Source organism: Cyprinodon variegatus, unplaced genomic scaffold (assembly GCF_000732505.1).
Source record: "Cyprinodon variegatus isolate N-32 unplaced genomic scaffold, C_variegatus-1.0 Scaffold848, whole genome shotgun sequence".
Classification (NCBI taxonomy): Eukaryota; Metazoa; Chordata; class Actinopteri; order Cyprinodontiformes; family Cyprinodontidae; genus Cyprinodon; species Cyprinodon variegatus.
The window spans coordinates 256,911-278,331 of record NW_015151301.1 but is presented as its reverse complement, the minus strand read 5'-3'; the positions used below and the strand labels follow the sequence as shown (position 1 = coordinate 278,331).

Below are 21,421 nucleotides of genomic sequence, written 5' to 3'. Positions count from 1 at the left end.
GGGGAGCTTTTCAGACTGATATTTTCATTCAATTAAAATAAATGGAGGAACAGAGGCAAAAATTGAGACAATTGACTCAGAGGTCATTCAAGTTGAACAGCCGAGAGAAGCGGAGGGATGGCAGGGAATTCTCTGCATCAACCTCTCATCTCCCAGCCGCCACCATGGAGCCCTCTTTCTCCTCCACTTCTAATTGTTTCAATTACATCTCAATCTATTGTAGCTTGAGGGAAGGGTGCTTGTTAAATTAAAGGGCTTTGTAACATTATCCATTAGGAGTGACAGCATTTTATGGTCATAATCAGATCGAATCATCCAAACTTGTGCCGCCGCGCCTTATCTGGTCTCTCTCATTAGGACATCTTAATTTTTCACAGTCTGTTGGTCCTAACAGCCTTCTGCAGCCAGTAAATGAGTCATATCAATCAGTCATGCTGAGGACAAAACGCAGCATGGGGGCCCCATCCAAGGAACTGAAAGATTCATCCATGCACACATGTGAATCTATAAATAAGCTCGCAGCTCTGTTGCTCTGTGTCTTTGTTTCTCTTTCCTTCTGTTTCCTCCTGTCTCGCCCTCCCTTCCTGCTCCAACTCCCCTTTTCTGCATCATATACCTCACTGGAGGCTCCACTTCAGTCCATTCAAATCCCTCCCTAATTGACACTCTGTGAGGAGAGGCGAGGCTAGCCCTGAATGCACTTCACTGACTATACCACAGCATGTTCGTATGAATGCTCCCCAGCATGGATATAGAGAACATTTTTGCCCTGCCTCCAGCATCAAATCTCCTCAGGGAAGCAACAAATTTAATTAAAACATGCAACGACTTGCATCAAAAACAAATACCCAAAAAACAAAAGCTGGCAATGGAATAAGTAAAGGCAACAGCAGCCTCTATAGAAGATCTGGGAATAACTTGGTGAAACCTCTCAGGTGCAAGCCCTGCTGGCTGCACAGCTAGTTCCCGAATCACAGAGGAAGGTCAAGTCTTGGACTAGATCTCTCACCTCCTTTTCTCCTCCCTCCATCCCCTACGCCGAGTAAAACCAACTGCTGTGAGAGACAGACTTGATTAACGATGCCTTGACTCCCCCCATTGGGAAACACAAGAAACTGTAGCGCATGCATGCTGAGCCGAGGTCACCAATTACATCCCCCACCCCTACCTCCCTTTTTACAAAATGTGAGTAAATATACTTTAGAATTCAATGTGGGCCGGTGCACAAAAAAATGCTTTACATAAAAAGTACAAGAGCCAACCTTTTTAGCTATTCTGCACGCAGCACTTTTCTTCAAATGAAGGAAAAAGGCCTCTGCATTCTCCAAACAAACACGCGCGGAAACGTCCTTATTCATCCAACAGCCGAAGCCGTACATGCACATCACTGGAGATAACGTCCTTCCTGCCTATCTCTTTTTTTTTCCTCAATTTAATTTATAAGAAAATATTTGATTATTAAGAAAAGAAAAAAATGGCAGTGACAATACATGTGCCATTTTTATCAATTCATCCTTTGTCAGAACACAAACATTCTGACAGTGTGTCAGCTCATCTAGAGACAGTAGGAGAAAGATTTTGAGATAAACAGTTTTATCTGTGGATGAAGGATTGGGTATGCATGTTAAACCCCACCACCTCCCCCCTTCTCCCCCTCCTCCATGTGCTACTTGGCTTCAACATCACAAAGTTATGGACGTGATGACTGAATAGTTGAAACAATGTTTTCCCTCGGTGGGCTATTAAGCATTTTCACAGTGGCAGTTTGGACTGAAGTGTCCAACTAAAGGGTCCTTCAACAGTTGTTGTGGAGGATTTGTGAACGTTTGGAGCCCATGATTTCCCCTGCAGACAGATGCAGTGCTGAGCGGCAACATGCTGGATAATCGTATCATTTGTGGAGATGCTGTGTTGCAAAATAAATAAATAAAACAAAGAAAGATCTTTGTCTCCTGTCAAAAACAATACGTTTGATTCTGACGGAAGAGCGGGACAGTAAATAACATTTTAAATAAAATCAATAAATATAATAAAACCTAATCTATACATCTATTTTATGTATCTTAACTGTAGAGTGTAGAAGAAAATTTTTTTTTACAGTTTATTTACCTTACAAATTAAAATTAAAACTAGTCAAATTTCTAATAAACACCCATTAAGCATTATTTATATTAATAATTTGTTTATATTCATCTTTAATGCATATTGTTTACAGCTGAAAATAATAATGTTTTTATAGTCCAAAGGAATATTTCTAACATGACACTGATCTGAAACTCCAAAGATCGTTAATAGACCAGCTACCATACTAATAAAAACAAATAAACAGGGTGGAGCTCAAAGTATAGCTGGAAAAAAAATTTGTGACAATTTAAATAACACATTCTTAAATAACAAGTCTTTAACAAGACTTGAATTTAAACAATAGAATATATATAAATCCCCCCCACACACACACACACAAGATGTTAACAAAAAAAAAAAAAGAATATTCCACATTAACTGTCCAACAAATGACTCCTAACAGAGAATAATGAGAAATGAATATAAAACTGATAAAAACACAGACTTGAACTAATAAAATATGCAGATCATTTGCAGAATAATAAAAAAAAATGTCTTAATCTAACAAGTATTTGAATGTTTCTTGTCACTGGAAGTCAGCGTTTTAAAGTGGTCCAGCCTGAGTTCTAACTTTAATCTGTTAAATAATCTATGGACAGGGTTTAAGATTAGGGTGATGGAGTGAATAATTCTAACATCATAGAATTCATTAATTCATTCTACATTAGGGATAAATTAACGACTAGAAACATGAAAAAAAAAACTTCCTTTATGATCATCCTTCGAATTACTTGCTGCATTCCAAATCAGAAACAAACTTCTCTTTTGGAAAAACTAGTATTTAAGACTTTATCTGCAAAAACACAAAACTTTTGACTAAAAGATTGAGCTGCCTAACTGACAACAATAAAGCTTACAAACACATTATTATTGACATTATAATATTGATTCTAATATAGAATTAAAACTTAAAATATATTTTCCACTCTCCATTAATAGTGGTATTGCTCACAATGTTTTAGGGCTGCAACTAATGATTATTTTGCAAAACGATTAATCTCTTGATTTTTCTTTTTTTTTTGGGATCAATCGAGTAATAATTGGACCGCAAAACGTTCCTTAAAGAATATTATTTACAGAAATAAACCAGGTGAAACTTAAATTTTTTTGCAACCTTTTTTGTTTTATCTTAAATGCAAAATATTTATGTTTTTCCACAATTGTGGGTTAATTTACATACGTACGACTTCCTGTCCTGTGCGATCTGCTCCATGCCATCTTGCTGCTTTCAGCTCCGGCAGCCGACAGAAATATAAAACAGGTTCAACATCCAACACTGAGAAACCATTGTTTAATAAAGGTTTCTTTTAAAGCCAAAGATGTCACTAACATATCCGTTACATTGTGAATGTTGATTTAACCAGTGGAAATTAACTGATGGCTGGTACCGACAAAGTTAAATCAACTTTGGTTTGACGTTCCTTTCCTGTCCGAGTAGCTCCCTAGCTGAAATCCTTCTTCATGAAAATTAAGATTTTTCGCAGTTATTAACAAATTAAACTGCTCTCCACCTGCATTACTAGTTCGATGTGTTCCTCTTTGAGGGACTGACAAACTCATTAAGCAGTTGCTTGTGTGTGGCAGTTACAATAGTGACAGTGTGTGTCGACGATGGCTTACGATAACTAAACATTTGCTTTATTTTTTGGCAGTCATCATCCTACAGTCATTTTCGCTGTAATGTATTTGAGTTTATATCACAAATTAAGCCATAAATAGATTAATGAAATACTGAGGACACAACCTCGCTGTCCAATATTGTAGTTACGATCCTGATTGCTACGTTAAAAAAAGGCAACAGACAGTAGGAAGCTGATTTAGAGTTGATGAGGATATGGATAGAGCCAAACAAACGTCAAAGGAAGATCCATCTAGCAGGACAGAGGCAAAGCATAAATACAACTGATAACCCTCAGTAGCTTTCCATCTAGTTGGACTATTTTTATATATTGGGCACTGGAGCCTTATACAAAACAGTCTTAGGACTTGCACCACCTACATAGGGGGAATTCAAAACAGATACATGCTTGTAGCAAAGCCACTGGGCTATTGTTATAGGAAAACTCGAAGTGCCTTTGGACGTACCACATTTGGGCAGTAAGCTCTGTTTGTCAGGAGCTGTAACATCTGGAGCAGCCTGTTCACTATGAGAGAATTCCCCAGTTTAACACACAGAAGACTCAACTAAAGGACCCCCTGAAATTTCATTTTATTAGACTGTGTGTAAAGCCAGGCATACGGGACATTTTCAAACGTTGCATTCAACTACAGCTCAAACTGTATGAAGAAACTGCAGGGTTTAAAACGTCACTGCTCGCAATGTTTTTTCTCACACTGTACGGCCCAAGGCTATGATGCGATCTACCTGCTCTCACTGCACGTCCAAAAAAAAAAAACCATACGTTGGACTCAGCTCCGAGAGTTGGCGCTGGTCGAACTCGTCAATCTGGAAGACGACGAAGAAGAACTTCCGTTTGCACATGCACAGTGCTCGAGGTTAAGGTAAACCGACTCATACACACTCGTAGCTCTNTTACTTGCTGCATTCCAAATCAGAAACAAACTTCTCTTTTGGAAAAACTACTTTTTAAGACTTTATTGTATATATATAAATCTGCAAAAACACAAAACTTTTGACAGCAAGATTGAGCTGAGGAAAGTAAACATGTCTTCTAATACGGAGACCAATCAAAATTCCTCTGGTCTGCTAAACTGACAACAATAAAGCTTACAAACACATAATCCAGTAATAACTGGATAGCAAAACGTTCCTTAAAGAACATTATTTACAGAATTAAACCAGGAGAAACAAAAACTTTTGTCAACCTCTTTTTTTAAATCTTAAATGCAAAATATTTATGTTTTTCATTATTGTGGGTTATTTGACATGCGTACGACTTCCTGTCCTGTGCGATCTGCTTAGCGTTTAGTTCCGGCATCCGGCAGAAATATAAAACAGGTTCAACATCCAACACTGAGAAACCATTGTTTAATAAAGGTTTCTTTTAAAGCCAAAGATGTCACTAACATATCTGTTACATTATGGATGTTGATTTAACCAGTGGAAATTGATTAACGGCTGGTACCGACGGAGTTAAATCAACTTTGGTTCGACGTTCCCTTTCTGTCCGAGTAGCTCCCTAGCTGAAATCCTTCTTCATGGAAATTAAGATTTTTCTCACAGTTATTAAGAACATAAACTGCTCTCCACCTGCATTACTAGTTCGATATGTTCCTCTTTGAGGGACTGAAAAACTCATTAAGCAGTTGCTTGTGTGTGGCAGTTACAATAGTGACAGTGTGTGTCGACGATGGCTTACGATAACTAAACATTTGCTTTATTTTTTGGCAGTCATCATCTACACCTACAGTCAGTTTCGCTGTAATGTATTTGAGTTTATATCACAAATTAAGCCATAAATAGATTAATGAAATACTGAGGACACAACCTCGCTGTCCAATATTGTAGTTACGATCCTGATTGCTACGTTAAAAAAAGGCAACAGACAGTAGGAAGCTGATTTAGAGTTGATGAGGATATGGATAGAGCCAAACAAACGTCAAAGGAAGAGCCATCTAGCAGGACAGAGGCAAAGCATAAATACAACTGATAACCCTCAGTAGCTTTCCATCTAGTTGGACTATTTTTATATATTGGGCACTGGAGCCTTATACAAAACAGTCTTAGGACTTGCACCACCTACATAGGGGGAATTCAAAACAGATACATGCTTGTAGCAAAGCCACTGGGCTATTGTTATAGGAAAACTCGAAGTGCCTTTGGACGTACCACATTTGGGCAGTAAGCTCTGTTAGTCAGGAGCTGTAACATCTGGAGCAGCCTGTTCACTATGAGAGAATTCCCCAGTTTAACACACAGAAGACTCAACTAAAGGACCCCCTGAAATTTCATTTTATTAGACTGTGTGTAAAGCCAGGCATACGGGACATTTTCAAACATTGCATTCAACTACAGCTTAAACTGTATGAAGAAACTGCAGGGTTTAAAACGTCACTGCTCGCAATGTTTTTTCTCACACTGTACGGCCCAAGGCTATGATGCGATCTACCTGCTCTCACTGCACGTCCAAAAAAAAAAAACCATACGTTGGACTCAGCTCCGAGAGTTGGCGCTGGTCGAACTCGTCAATCTGGAAGACGACGAAGAAGAACTTCCGTTTGCACATGCACAGTGCTCGAGGTTAAGGTAAACCGACTCATACACACTCGTAGCTCTCCTTCAACAGCAGGATTTTTCTACGAAAACCTTACATGGGCCGACTGAACTTCAAACATATTTCATTTTCTCCCCAATTTATGATTCCGCAAGACGCATGATGAGCCTGAAACTCTGCCCGATCGAAAAAATTCTTGCACAACTGGAGAATCGGCCCAAAAAGGTTAAAAAAAATAATGAATTGTACTGTGTATGTCAGCCATGCTGCCTCTTATAACTGCCTTACAGGCTACTGATGAAAACAAGTTACATTTTGCAAACTCACACACACTATGATCAATGAGCACGATCTCTAAACAAATATATATATATATATATATATATATATATATATATACACAAGGCAAAATAAGCACTACAGTTTAACACAAATGCATGCATCTTATTTCTGATGTTTCTTTGTTAGAAAAATTGAAAGCTATGCACTATTTCCCTTCTGCTGAACAATCATCTCCATAATGTTGGTCCCCCACATAAAAGTACAATAAAATGCATTAGGATTTGTGGTCATAATGTGACCAAATTAGATAAAAGCTACCATTGTAGGCCTCTGAGAAACTGATGTTCATGGCATTAACAAAGTGTAGATTTCTTGAATTTGAACTTACATTAGGGTAATTCTTTGGGGGATTTAAAGGAATTTAACACCTGGTTTCCAGGCACTTTGTTTAAAGAAGGCATTTAAGAGAAGAAAATCCTCTTACCTGAATCCACTTGTCAGGAATTGCCATCGCCAGGCGATAATCGAAGCCCATCCCTCCCTCCTCCACTCTTCTGCAGAGGGCAGGCATCCCTGAAACATCCTGCAGAGATGTTTCACTGTTTAATATAACAGTTTTGTGGTTTTCTTCAAATAAACAAAATCCCATCACTACAGGCTGTATAATTTATTTATCAAGTTAAAAAAATGTGCAAAAAAAAAACACTGATCCAGATCTCCTTTTTACATTAGGTTTTTAATTACAGAAACAGAAAAAAAGGACGATATGCCTGCCTAATAAGTGCTTTTATTTAATAATGGCTAAAGGCACTCAATTTTGCAAAGTGGTGCCGATGTGTGTTTTTACCTCTGCAATAGTGATGCAGTCCGGATAAAGACTATGCAGGATGTGGTTGGAAAGCATGAGGTACGTCACAGATTCCTCATCAACCTGTAGGCCAAAGTATTCGCTGTAGTCTCCAGTGAAGCCAGTGCCTGAAGGGTAAACACCCACATGGTGAACACTCATCCTGCTTTCTACCCAAACTTCCAAACTGACCAGATCTTTTTCTTTTTTTCCAGGTGATTCAACTAGCTTCACTTCATTTGTTAGTTACCTCCAGCATTATGAGGGGTTTGGTTTAAAGTGTTTAATATTAATGGAACTGTTTTACAGTACTTTGAATTATAGAGTATTTATACTTCCGTGGCCTTTTCCACATCACAACCACAAACTTGAAGGCATTTAACCAACACATAAAAGTTAAAATTGATGAAATAAGAGAATAACACGTTTATTTTTATTTTTTTATATATAAAAAAACAAGTGAAGTGTACATAAATATATAAGTTTAGGTATAATTTGAAATTATAGTAATATTTAAATTAGAATAATTTCTGTTTTGATTCAGAATCCTGCTTTTCGATTCCAGTTCTCATTAATTCAGTCTTTTTTTTTTTTTACATGTTTTAAATGAGCTGTGTGACCAGAGTCCCCTATGGATAAAATGGTGTGAATATCTCAATGAATTTTAAATCCTTCAATATTCAACTTTGTGCAAACATTCACATAAAAGATTGCATTTTTATAAATATCAAACCTATGACCACTAATATGAATCTTATACCTTTTCTTTTAACAGAGTTACATTTTCCCATAAAAAGTCTGACACTGGAGGTAATTATGCTGTATAAGACAACTCTATTATTGCATTTACCTGATTCTAACTAAGCTAGGCTAGGCTGAAATTCGCAGCTGGAGAACAAGCAGTGCAGGTGTTAAGCTCAGGATGGTATCCCTACTGAATATACATCCTCGGCATCTTTCATTGGACCTCAGTTCCACTCAACCAGACATAGAAGAAGTGATGATCATCATATGAAGCCGAAATAAACAATGAATAAAATTATGCTTTAAATGATTCGTAAGTCTAGCTTAAAATTTTTTTTATTCCATCAAGCACGCATAGGGAACAAAGCAGGTAACTGATACATATTAAGAAAAAGAGGAAAGAGGAAAAAAAAGCTCTGCTGTCCTTTCAGAAGGTGTGTTATGAATGCATTAGGGAACAAATTCCCTTGGGGAACCTTCTTCAGCACAGCCCTGTCACAGCGGGTCAAAGACGAGGAACTCTCATCCTGAGTTTGGTTGTGTTTAATCACGTTAGCCATGTGCTGTCCTATGGATGAAAAATTATAACTGCAGATGATGCTTGTTAACTAATTGATCATGTCTTTAAACTATGTCAAGCCACACTTTTAAAAGCTAACAGATGGCTGCATGGCCACTTCTCCAAATTCTTCTTTACTGTATTCTGCAGCTTCTTCTTCTGCTCTACAGAATGAGAATCAAAATAATTGATTTAATATTTTCTATTTGAACAAGAGAGAACTGAAAGGATAGAACCGGTTCCAATGATTTCTCAGGGTTAATCATGAATGCCTTTATTTTAGCAAATATAGTAAAATCTGCAGTTTAACCCATACAAACATTATGTATAATTAATGTTATATGATCACATTATAATCGTAGTTTAGTGATTATGTCTAAAAAGGGGTGTTAAGACAGGATAAGGAGCATGAAAATTGTATTTATATATTGTGGACATTTTCTTTTTGTATACATTTCTATTTTGGTATTCAAGTAATCTGTCGTTTTTTGTTTGTTTTGCTTAATCGATTAAAAATCAGAGGGCCCATAAATTAAATTTTATACAGAATTTAAACCAGGTGAAGAGAAAAATAGGGTTGCTCAGTAGAGCAGTGGGTAGCACTGCTGCCTTGCATCAAGAAGGTTCCGGGTTCCTTTCTGCATGGAGTTTGCATGTTCTCCCAGAGCATGAGTGGGTTCTCTCCGGGTACTCCGGCTTCCTCCCACAGTCCAAGAACATGACTATTAGGTTAATTGGCCTCTCTAAATTCTCCTTAGGTGTGAGTGTGTGTGTGAATCATTGTTTGTCCTGGGATAGACTCGTGACCTGTCCAAGGTGTACCCCGCTTCTCACCTGTAGACAGCTGGTGATAGGCACCAGCACCCCTCGTGACCCCGCCCGAGATAAGTATGACTGAAAATCGATGGATGGAAGAGAAAACTAAGCCACTTGACTTCTTTTTTTCATCTTTAATGCAAAATGTTGCTATAATTACTGCTTATAATTACTGCTCTTTTAGCTACTGGCTTGTTTTAGAGTTTCCATATTCATGTTTGCGATTAACCAATTTCTAAATTAGCTGATTGCCCCAATAATCACTTAATCATCATCAATCTGATTGTTTCCCATAGTTTATCATTAGCCTCTCTGCTACCTCTTAAATGCATGTTCTCCTTTCCTGGCCTTTCAGTTTAGATGGATGACCAGGTCTTAGTAGATCAGCAGTTGTTTCATAATGCTTCCCTTTTTTCAGATGAAAGTTGTTGAAAGTGTTCTGAGAGTCAGGATTATAATTTTAGAACGCAACCCTTTTTTACTTTTACTATCTCTGCTCCCTTGATCTCCATGATGCCGTTTGTTCACTAATGTTCTCCTTTATAGACCTTCGCAGGACAGCTGGATTTACATAAACTTATTAACATTTAGATTTGTCAAAACAGGAGATGCCATATAGGGTTTTATGCCCCTTTCTTTACTAGTATGCCATACCCTTAAGATTCCACAAAAGAATCCCAATGTTTGTGGTTGTAAAGGAAAGTTATCCAAGTTTAAAGGAGTATAAATACTTTTGCTAAGTAATACGGATGTTTTTTTCTTCAGAAGCACTCGTTCCCTTCAGATACCTTCATTCTTTTGTACTCTAAACAGGAGGATTTCATGTAGGTGTTACCTGAAACTATGTTTTACATAAGTCAGTTTTTCCACGTTTGCAAGAAATGCTGCAGTTTTAACTTTAGAATAGTGAAAAGAGAAACGTGGCCAAACACAGGGTAACAAGTCTTACCGATACCATGATGATGGTACAGCATTGAGGTAACACCGTCAAACCTGAAGCCATCAAAGCAGTACTCCTCCATCCACCAGCGCAGGTTCGACAGCAGAAACCGAAGCACTTCCCAGCTAGCAGGATTCACACAAATGGCAGAAACAAAAACAAAAACAATTCAAGGTCAGATAAACAAAGGGCTGTGAATTATTCACACATATTATCATGAATTTTAGTCACCAGAGATTAATTTCCCTCTTGAAAGCAGGACATCCACATACTGACAACCAAAGCTCCAATATATCTGGTAGGGAGTGGCAGCAACTGCAGACGGTGCTTATATTAACAATAGGGAGAACTATGTCTTTCACATATTAAGATGTCATGATGAAAAATCGGTTGCTTTATGATTTCCATCGGCTCATAGAGAAAATATGTGTATCAAGGCATCCTGGTGCATTTGCATTGACAGGATTTCATGCCACACTTGGACAAGAGAATTAAAGCCTCTTACAAAAAATGGGATAAAGCATTCATCTTCAGCTTCACGTGTAATGAGTTTCAGCATTTGTCAGGCAAGAGTGTAAATGCCTAAAAAAAGGATAAACTTGCAAAAACTCCCAAATACTGAATGCAGTTTGCAATAGATTTAACCCATTGTTGAGCTATGGGATGTAGCACAGAAAAACATGCTGCAGCTGTTGGCTGCTGGCTGGAGGATGTGGATTCCATAAATGGCCTCAGTCCTCCATCCTAACTCCAAGAGTCATGCAGTCACTCAAGGCAAAGTACACAGCGCACCTCAACTCTTCCCATTTAGGTGGCGTGTCGCCATGGAAACGTCAGAAAAAACTCAATATTTGGTCGTCTCCATGCAGTGCGCGTAATGAGCACCAAATGAAACACAGTACTCGGATGCAGCGCTGTAGGGCAAAAGCAAAGCACCAAGGATGTGAGATGAATGACACATTCAAGATGCCGATTAAGTGTGAAGTGCTGCCTCTGCCTAAGCTGAGTGTCCTTTGAGCTCCAACAATGATGAGAGAAATTTGTGTTAACTGCATTTATGAATAAAAACATAAACAAAGATGTTTTTACATTGCAAGATTTTTTTGTAGACATTTTAATTATGATTAATTAAGGATTATATACAGAGAAAGGAATATTAAACTGGAATATAGAAATTAATAATCATAATTTCAACATAAGCATTCAAATCGTATATTTATCTGCTCTTCATCAGCAGTTTAACATGTGACCAATTACCACGGATCAACTCTTCTGGTGCGGATGCATATAAAAAAAATAAATAAAAACATCACACGTTATTTTTAAGATAAGGTAAGATTAACTTTATTGTCCCAAAGGAAATTTGAATTGGGTACAAACTCTGCCTGCTTTTATTCCTCTAGCCTAAATTTAAACTAAGAATTTAGAGAGAAAATAATATTTTCTAAGAGAATATAATAGTTTTAACCCATTAGTGCCAGTAAAGCACAAATAGTTGCTTTATTTTCATTGTTAAATGTACTTTATTTATACAATGTGACAGAAGTGCTGATTTCTCTCCAAAAAAGACGGGAAAACACCAAATTTAATTGAGGTCGATGTATGTTAAACATCTAAACTCAGGAAAAGGCTACTGACCTAAATATGCCCACATCTACAGTTCAAGTAAAAAAAATAAAATTAAACATAAACGATGTTGAACACCTGGAACATGTTTCCATCCAGCCAAAAAGTAAAACTATAAAATCACAATTAAAGAATAAACGCTTAAAGAAAAGTTCCAATATTTACCTGGGAATCCAATATTTGCACAGGTGGTGCTGGAATTAGGTACTAGATAATTTAATTATTTCTATCTAAATGATGCAATTACAAAATAGAATGAAAAATAAGAAGCTTTAGGAATTTAAAAGAGGCCTTTGTAGCATCTAATGTGTAAAACTGGCAATGCAACAATACTGAACAAATCTCGTTTTCAACATTTCTTGAAACCTAATTATCGATTTATACCCGACACTCGCAGAGGATTACGTTCTGTATGTCAAGAGAAAAAAAAAAGCCAGTTTCTTCAGAAAAAAAAAAAAAAAAAAAAGATTTAAATGTGTTCCCTCCTGTGCTCCATTCCTCAGGGATGACCACAGCCAGCACTGTTTGACAGGTGTGAAGCCGCATGTTACATCTGCGCTTCCTTCTTCCCTGGAGGAGCAGAACAAGGGAGCCTGGTATGATCCGATATAGTAGCCTGGCTGGGTGGTCACGCAGACCCTGTGATAAATAGATTAGGTCCTCCACTTCAGTGCGCAGAGCCAACAAAGGCTCAGACACAATGTATCCTCACGGGATGGAGATAATAGCCAGTGAGAGCTAGAGGCCCGAGATGAAACCATACTGCCACATTAGGGCCTGCAATGCCATTCATCATCAGGTCCAATTACAGTGTGAAAGGTAGATCTCTATACCAGATGGAACACAACGTTTATCTATGCAGCGGCATGAAGTTATCAGCTGGTCTGCGGTGTTAATGTAAAAGCAAATTGCACATTACAGCGTCCTTAGATTAAAGTTTAGCAGTGACAGTGAAACCTAGTTAGGGAGCACTAATAGAGTAAAGCTCTAATATTGCTGCTTGTAAAGAAAGATAAGATAATCTGTCATGTGTTTTTTTTCCTGCAAGCCACACACACACACACACACACACACACACACACACACACACACACACACACACACACACACACACACACACACACACACAGCTAAAATAAATACCTGAAGTTAATTCAAAAGAAGATTTTTTTTTCTCCCCCCACACACGCTCTTCATATTTCATGATTGTTAACAGAGCTCATTTTCTCTCCATGCTGGCAGGACGTGGCTCAAATAAAAAAAAAAATAGAAAAATGTTATTTATAGCAGAGCTGACTTTATACTCTTCATACTCCTTCACTTTTTATTCCTTTTTTTTTTTTACATTTTGCTGGGTTAGAGCAAAAAACTTTAAAGAATTGTATTGGCATTTGTGGAGATTCACAGATCAGATGCAGCGATCAGTCATCGAGTTTTGAAAAATTAACACAAATCTGACTTGATCAAAGATTGGGCATAAGTAATCCCTTATTGAAAGAGAGCTACTGTATAAGAATCCCAGTCATTTGATAAAAATAATTGACCTTTATTAATCTCACACTGGAGAACTGTTTCTCTGGATTTAACCCATCCCCTTGGGGGAGCAATGGGCTGCCATTGTGCTTGCGGGGGAGCAGTGTGGGGTTAAGGGTCTTTCTCAGGGGCCCAAAGTGCAGGCTGGGGGGATCAAACCAGGTACTTGCAACCTTCTCAGAGCACAAGCGCACTTCTCTAACCACTAGGCCAACACTTCTCTTAAATGGCCTACAGCAGTCTGCAAACTTATGGAAGGAGGAGCACTGATCAGACAGAAAACAATATTCTGGCCCATATAGAAAGTGCTGAGAGAGGTGAAGTTACCAAGAGTGCAAATAATGCTAAAACACTGGCCCCAAAGATAAACATGGTGGCGGCTGCATATTGTAGTCTGTAGCTGCGGCACAATAGTAGGCAAACCATAAACATTGTACGTAGTTAAAGCTTCAACAAAATAGTTTAGGTCAAGTTGTATTCATATGTTAGAATGGACCAGTAAAGTCCAATTCAATAGTGAACAGAAGAGTTCACCAGCAGCCAGTCTGCCAAAGCATGACCCCATAAGGTGCACTTAAGCTCATAATTAAAATGTAATTGTGACTATGCAAAAAGGATGTGCAAAACTTTTACAAGGGATTGAAACCAACAGATGGTGAAATATTTTGCTTTTCCAGACGTTAATTTCCCATTAGGGATTGACGCAAGTCATCATATTGGGAGAAAAAAAAAGATTTAAGATCTTGTTTACCCAACGTCACAGTTAAGATAAGAGCCCCTCCACCCCACACCAAAATAAATAAAAAAAATCAGGAAGCTGACAGGTAATTCAAGAGTGTGATGCTCAGCCGATGGCAAAATGACACACGTGATGGATGGCAAGCATTTGTTAAAACAAAAGGGACAAATGGGCTGCCTCTTCCAACGCATTTCAAACTTCAATAATCTCTTCAGCAAGAACAGAACAAAGACTTTGATAGGACTCTTTCCGGTATACTTTTTTTAAATATTCAGTTTTCTTTTTACAATAGAACTGAAGTTTTCTACTTTTTATTTACATTTCACAGATTTTCTCTTTTTAATACAGATATAAAAGCAAAGTTGGGGTAGGCAAATGCATGCAGTATACTGGTCTAAAGACAACTGAAATCTTGCAATATTAAGCAACAGCTTTAGGAAAACTCTCAGTGAGATGTTGCTTGCTTTTCTGAGTTTTGTGTCACATATCTGCTGTTTGTCTGCTGTTCTTTAAACTGCATGGCAGCTACCTGCTCTTTCTGGGCTTCCTAAAAGGGATCCTCAGCTGTCACTGAGATTATATGTCTGGTAACCTGCAATTAGGAACACTCAGTATTTCCTGTCTTTTAGAAATCAGCCGCAGCTTGTCATTATTTTTGTACCGTTTTATTGAAGTTTTAATCGACAGACTTTATATTAGCAGCAGTGAAATATCTAAGAGGTTTTATTAGTAAAATTATGACCATATTTTAAAACCCTGACCATTTGACTAAAAAGGGGCCACTAGACAGAGTTCTTTGCAGTCATCTTCTTTGTAAAAGATATTTTCTATGTGGAGTTAAAAACATTTTTTACAAAATTGTAATTTCCAAAAAGACATTTCTAATTTAATTTAGCGCTACCGTTTTTTAATATGTAAAAAAGCGGCCCATTTCTATTTGACCCTTGTCTAAGTAAAGCAAAGTCTAGAATAAAAGCCATTCCACATACAGGTAATGATCACCATCTAAAACTTTGGTATATTTACAATCATAGCAGTGATTAAAAGAAACTGGAACTGAGGCTGAATGAGGATCATGTTTATCTTGCCACCTCATACAGGGAGAGAAGGGGCTAAGGAGGGTGGAAAAAAAGTCAAAGTATTATATTTGAAACTTGGAGACATAAAAGAAACAATTTATTTTAAGCGCTTTGTTCCTGCTGTCAGAATGCCAGTGAGTGTGGGAGGTGCTGTAGACTGGTTTCAAGAAAGATCTTAATTAGCAAGCTTATCACTCTAATTGATGCAAATTTAAGAAGGATGTGACATTGTGCTTTTAAAATTCTTACCTCAAAAAAAAAAAAAATCTTAACTTAATATAATATTTTTGTCCAAAACTACAAGCTTTAGAAAGGTTTCACGAATCATCTTCATAAACTTTAACAACTTGTGGCTTCTGTCCTCTAAAACAATCCCCACCAGTATCAGTAATGTTGGTTTTTTATCAGTTTTCCAAAATAAAAACTGAATTTGTCTCTTTCCGAATAACAATTTAAAACTATTTAATCATTGTGCAGCAACAATTCTTTTTTTATGCATCTTCAAATTCTTTAACATCTAAAGTATCTAGTTGTTTGTTTCCAAGCCGACTTTAGTTGTTTAATCTCATTGTCGGGCGTTTACTTGATTTTGCTTGTCTTGTAGAGAAATTAATGAGTTTCATTACCTGAAACTGAGCAAACACAAAAATGAAGCCTGCAGACAACTATCAGCCCATCTGTTAACACAAATATGAATAGAAGTAGAAAAGTTAGTTTTAAATTAAGAACATTTATTTTAAAAAATTAAAAAAAACTTGTGAGAATATGTAAAGGACTGCCTCTACCCAAATTGCAAAATACAAAACAAGAATGTATTTATTCGACTCCGTAATAGGTGTGTGATTTCTATAGCAATAGAACAGTTTCACACATCACTGCTATGCAACTTTATTTGGTTACCCCATAGTTTTAAAGGTGGTGCAAGCTGGTCTACAAGGGATGAGAGCTGAACTGCATGTTTCCACTCGTTGCATCTTCCATCACAGAGTGAAAGCAAAAGACGCATTTTCAACAAAGCATAATTCACACCTACTGCTAAGCTCAGCTCATTAACTGAGGCTTACCAGAGGGGAAAAAACTATTTTCTTCTTTCAGTGTGATCTGATTGTGCCGAAGAAAATAATTGCAGAGTGCTAACCACTAAAATGACTAAGACTGAAAGGAGCCAACCTTCCAAGTTTGACTTTAATGACAGATCAACTAAAAGCCTGATAACTTATATGGCCTAAATCTTTTCATGTATTCAGAAAGTAAATTCATTGAAATTAGAAATGGGCTTGATTTTTGCATCTTTTTCAAGAAGTTTCTGCATACCAATCATATTCTGTAACCTTTATTATTGCTAAAGAAAAACACAATTATTTTTTTTCCATCTTTGATGTATTTTTCAACTTTGAAACAAACATTACTGCTGCTAAGTTATTAATATAATCAAATCATGTTTCAAACCTGTTCAGAACTGAGAAACAAAATGAAACATTGACATTAAATTATTGCCAAAGGTAAACCTTATTAACACATCTGAAAGGAAGAAAAGTCCAGATAATGAAAAAACGTTGTCAAAGACATATTTTGACTGGGTCCTCAAAGGCACTGCCGATATCTCAGTATGAAAAGTGTGAAAATAAGTAAAAAAGAAAAAAAAAAGAAAGGGAAAAAAGGTCTTAAAAAGGCTGGCCCTGGGCCTATTCTTCATATCTAGAGAAGTCACACAAAGATTGATGAATACTGGATGCAAATGATCCTCAGAGATGTGGGGGATTATAGAAAAAGCCCACATCAAGCTCCTCAGAATATTCAGTTCTCACCACTCAAAGCACTGATCTGCAAAAAGGCTAAGCTCCTCTGGTAACTAACCCCCTACTTTGGGAACAGTAGGCTCCATTCACTCGGTCATTGAGTCAAGGTTACTACAGCGTCTTTAAAGGAAATGGTTTTTGACTCAAGCATGTACATTTTATCCAACTCTTTTCTAACACAGGGCAGCCAAGTGTGTAGCCCATACATAAAAACATACATACTGACTATTAAAATGCTTTAAGTTAATGAGAAGGCCAACAAGGCACAAGCTCACACCTTTGCATGTCATCCAATAATTCTCAATTTATTTTGTAATTTCCTTCGAGAACTTTCAAAAGTCTATTAAAAATGCCAGCATTGATTGTCCGGACCAGTTAAGCTATATAGGCATGGGTTTTGAATGATTTGTCATATTAATTTATTTATATCCAGTTTGCAAGATGGCAAGTAAGAGAAAGACTGATCAAAGGGAATATAAAAAAGGTTATGTGTTTTATCCCTTTAAGCTTTTAACTTCTGTCAACATAGATCATGATTGAAATGCCAAACCCCTTAAAGACTGAATTTCTAAATCGGATTCAGGACTAAGGAACGGGTCGGCCAGTCCATGGCTTCAATGCCGTCATCTAGCAGGAACTACTGACACACTCCAGCCACACTAGGTCTAGCATTAGGAGGGACCCAGGGCCAACCGCCCCAGCATATGGTCTCACAAGGGACCAGAGGATCTCATCTCTGTACCTAATGGCAGTAATGCTACCTCTGATAAGCACATGGAGGTATGCAGCCCTCCAAAGAAATGCAACCCTACACCATTACTGACCCACTGCTAAATCGGTCATGCTAAAGAATGTTAAGAGTCTCTACATAAAAACATAGTTCAAAGTGTTGTTTTTTTCATACAAATCTCCAGTTTTTTTATGTTTAGCTTATTAGCACACATCACCCTAACTCAACCGTGGGTCTGCTGATGAATCCAATTAAGTACTGCTGCAAAGCTGCGAGTGTTTGATAGACACTATTCTGGGGTGACTATAGATTTATTTTGTTTATAAGCAAAATCCGGATAATTTCTAGCTCTCTCTTTGAACTGAAAATCCCCTTTGGATTAAGAGCAAAACATCTTCAACAATGGACCAGAAGTGCAGTCATTTATCCCATTTTGATTTTGAAATACCCTGGATGACTGAGAACAGTCACAAAAATAAAGCCCCTAAGGTGTCTCTATTAAGAAAACTAAAGCAACATCTGGGCCCCCAATATTTGTCCAGTTTTTCTCGTGTTCCTTTTTGCTGATGTTGAAGTGACTTGGTATTGCTATGTAAACCACAACAGCTCTCCTCTTTTGCCCTTGGGGTTTCCAGCCCATACTCTGCACAGATGTTCCTGTACACTATTCCAGCCACTTGGTTATGGCACGTCATGTAAGCTTTCCCTGCCAGCATCTTACACCCTGCAGTTATGTGCTGGATTGTCCCAGGGGCCTCTTTGCACAGTCTGCACCTGGGGTCTTGTCTAGTCTGGTAGATCAGGGCCTCTATTGCTCTGGTGCTCAGGGCCTGCTCCTGTGCAGCCATGATGAGTGCCTGTGTGCTGTCCTTCAGTCCGGCTTTGTCTAGCCACTTTCCACATGTCTCAGTGGTACATCCCATGTGGGGGCTTAACCTCTCATGAGGGGACCTCTAGCACCTCATCTTCTGTTCCCCATTGTGGGAGACATTCACGTCGTCTGTTGGAGCCTTTTCATTGATGTACTTGCAGATCTTGGATGTTTTATCCTGGATAGTGGATCTCACTCTCACTTGTCCTTGGCACCCTTCCTTTCGGCTAGCATACAGTATCAGGGTACTGGATTTGGGGTGGTACCCTCCACGCATGGTTAGGAGCCTTCATTTCTTAACATCTGTGGCCTGCACCTCCTCCTTTGACCAGCTTACTATTCCTGCAGGGTATCTGATTACTGGTAGAGCGTAGCTATTTATTGCCTGAGAATTATTCTTGCCATTGAGGTGGCTTCTTAGGACCTGCCTCACTCGGAGGTATTTGGCTGTGGCTGCTTTCCTTGTCACCTCTTCGAGGTTACCATTTGCTTGTAGGATTCCGAGGTACTTGTAACTGTCCTCAATGTCTGCTATTGTTCCTTCTGGGAGTGAGACCCCCTCTGTGTGGACTACCTTCCCTCTCTTAGTCACCATACGACCACACTTCTCTAGTTCGAATGACATCCCGATGTCTGTGCTGAAGATCCGGGTGGTATGGATCAGTGAGGCAATGTCTTTCTCATTCTTAGCGTACAGCTTGATGTTTTCCATGTAAAGGAGGTGGCCGATGGTGGCTCCGTTCCCGAGTTGGTAGTCTTGTTGATTATTTGACTGAGGGGGTTAAGGCCTATGTAAAACAGTAGTAGGGACAGCGCATCCCCTTGGTATATGCCACATTTGATGGAGACTTGTGGAGATGTCTTACCATTGGCCTCAAGAGTGGTTTTCCACAACCTCATTGAGTTCGCAATGAGGGCTCTTGGAGTCCTGTTGATGTTTTATAGGTCCAAGCATTCAATGATCCAGGTATGTGGTATGTGCTATGCAGTGCTCAGGTTAGTGTTTATATATATGAAAAACAGTCTATTCACATTTTCCCATCTTTATCTTACAAAAAAATATTATCGATAAGAGCCTTATATACCTAGAGTTTCACCAAGAAAAGGATTTAATTTAGTTACACCTTACACTTGTATATATTTGTTCATTAAATGCCTCTTCAATTTCTAATCAAATTTTTTATCAAGTTATTTAATTTGATCACTCATTTTTTTTATACATATTGGACATCTGAAGTTTGATATATACTAATAAAAGACTTGACTTTAAATAACTGTAATTTATAGAAACTTGAACGCAATACTGACTTCTGTAAATCTCATTTAGTCATGTTGCTTGTGTGGTTAAACAGAGTCCAAGGCATAAATATCTTCTTTTAAAAGCTCAAAACACCATTTGAAAAGCGCCGATTTTCTTTAGTCAAGCTCAAAAATGAAACGGTTTGATAATATGCAACACCAAAAAATGTAGAATATTCTCTGCTATCAGTTTGCAAATTATACTAAAAAAAGAGATTGTGTTTTATTTGGGGAAAAAAAAAAATCCCTATTTCTTGTTAAACAGCATCTTGTTTTAAAAAAGCCATGTTTACTTGTTCCAACAAAGTTTAGAACCATTTAAATCCCTCCCCTATAAGTTGGTATTCAGCAGCAGAAGTAATTCGAGCAATTCTCCTGCCTGGAACCAATGCTTGCAAAGCCAGACATTTATAACATTGAATGCCGATGCATTTGACTCAGAGGCAACAAAAGTTAACAAATTGGATGGCAGGCATCTATCTTAACAGCATTCTCCCAGGACCTCGTTGAATGTTTTATGAGGAAAAGCTAAACTGGAAAGCAGACTAGAAGAAAAATAAAGGTGCTCTCTGGATAAAGATTCAGCAGCCAAGGCAGAGTAGAACAGAAAGCAAAAAAGGAAAAAAGGGGGACTGTCTATATCAGTAAGCCTCTGTCAACTTAATAAGAACATCATGGTCAGACTGCTATGGCTTATAGAAAGGATGTTTGATTAAAACCACACTGTTTCCTGCTGGGTTCACAGTTTGCCTCCGAGATCCATTTCCTTCCAAAGTGAGTTACAGAACGCTTGACACGAAAGACACGTCCAAACATCCTCTGACAAGCAAAGAAGACAAATGAACTGGTTATGACATTGCAGTGGTCCTTTGGGTTTTTACAAATGACTCCTCATATGCCTTGTAGTCGCAGCATATGTCTGCACCCTGTCTAATGAGGGCTTCAGATATGAGGACGGTTCAATAACTAATGAAAGGAGAACCTTGTTCTCTTATTATATCCACACAGCTGACACTAAGCATTGTATAATGTATTGGAAACTGCTACACAGTGACACACACTTATTAAAAAGAGAGTTCAAAAAGGCATTTGATAGACTCAACAGAGCCTGTTCCTCCCAAATGTGTGCTGGGATTTTTTTTTTTCTGGGTGCAAAAGCAAGAGAGACATCTAATTAATAGAGCCGACAACAACAGCAGCCACCAACGCATCTGAACACTGAGCTTAGAAAAGGTAGAAAATCTTTTTTTTTTAGTTT

General features: G+C 38.0%; 1 protein-coding gene across 1 annotated transcript in view; it reads right to left on the bottom strand.

The window, feature by feature from the left end:
- The window catches only part of gbe1 (glucan (1,4-alpha-), branching enzyme 1), a 152,252-nt gene that overhangs the window by 82,774 nt on the left and 48,057 nt on the right, over positions 1 to 21,421 (bottom strand). Inside the window, exons 8-10 of the mRNA XM_015397266.1 lie at positions 10,497 to 10,612; positions 7,429 to 7,556; positions 7,066 to 7,164 (exon numbers count right to left, since the gene is read on the bottom strand). Of these exons, the coding sequence (XP_015252752.1) occupies positions 7,066 to 7,164; positions 7,429 to 7,556; positions 10,497 to 10,612 (343 nt within the window). The remainder of the gene's footprint in view (positions 1 to 7,065; positions 7,165 to 7,428; positions 7,557 to 10,496; positions 10,613 to 21,421) is intronic.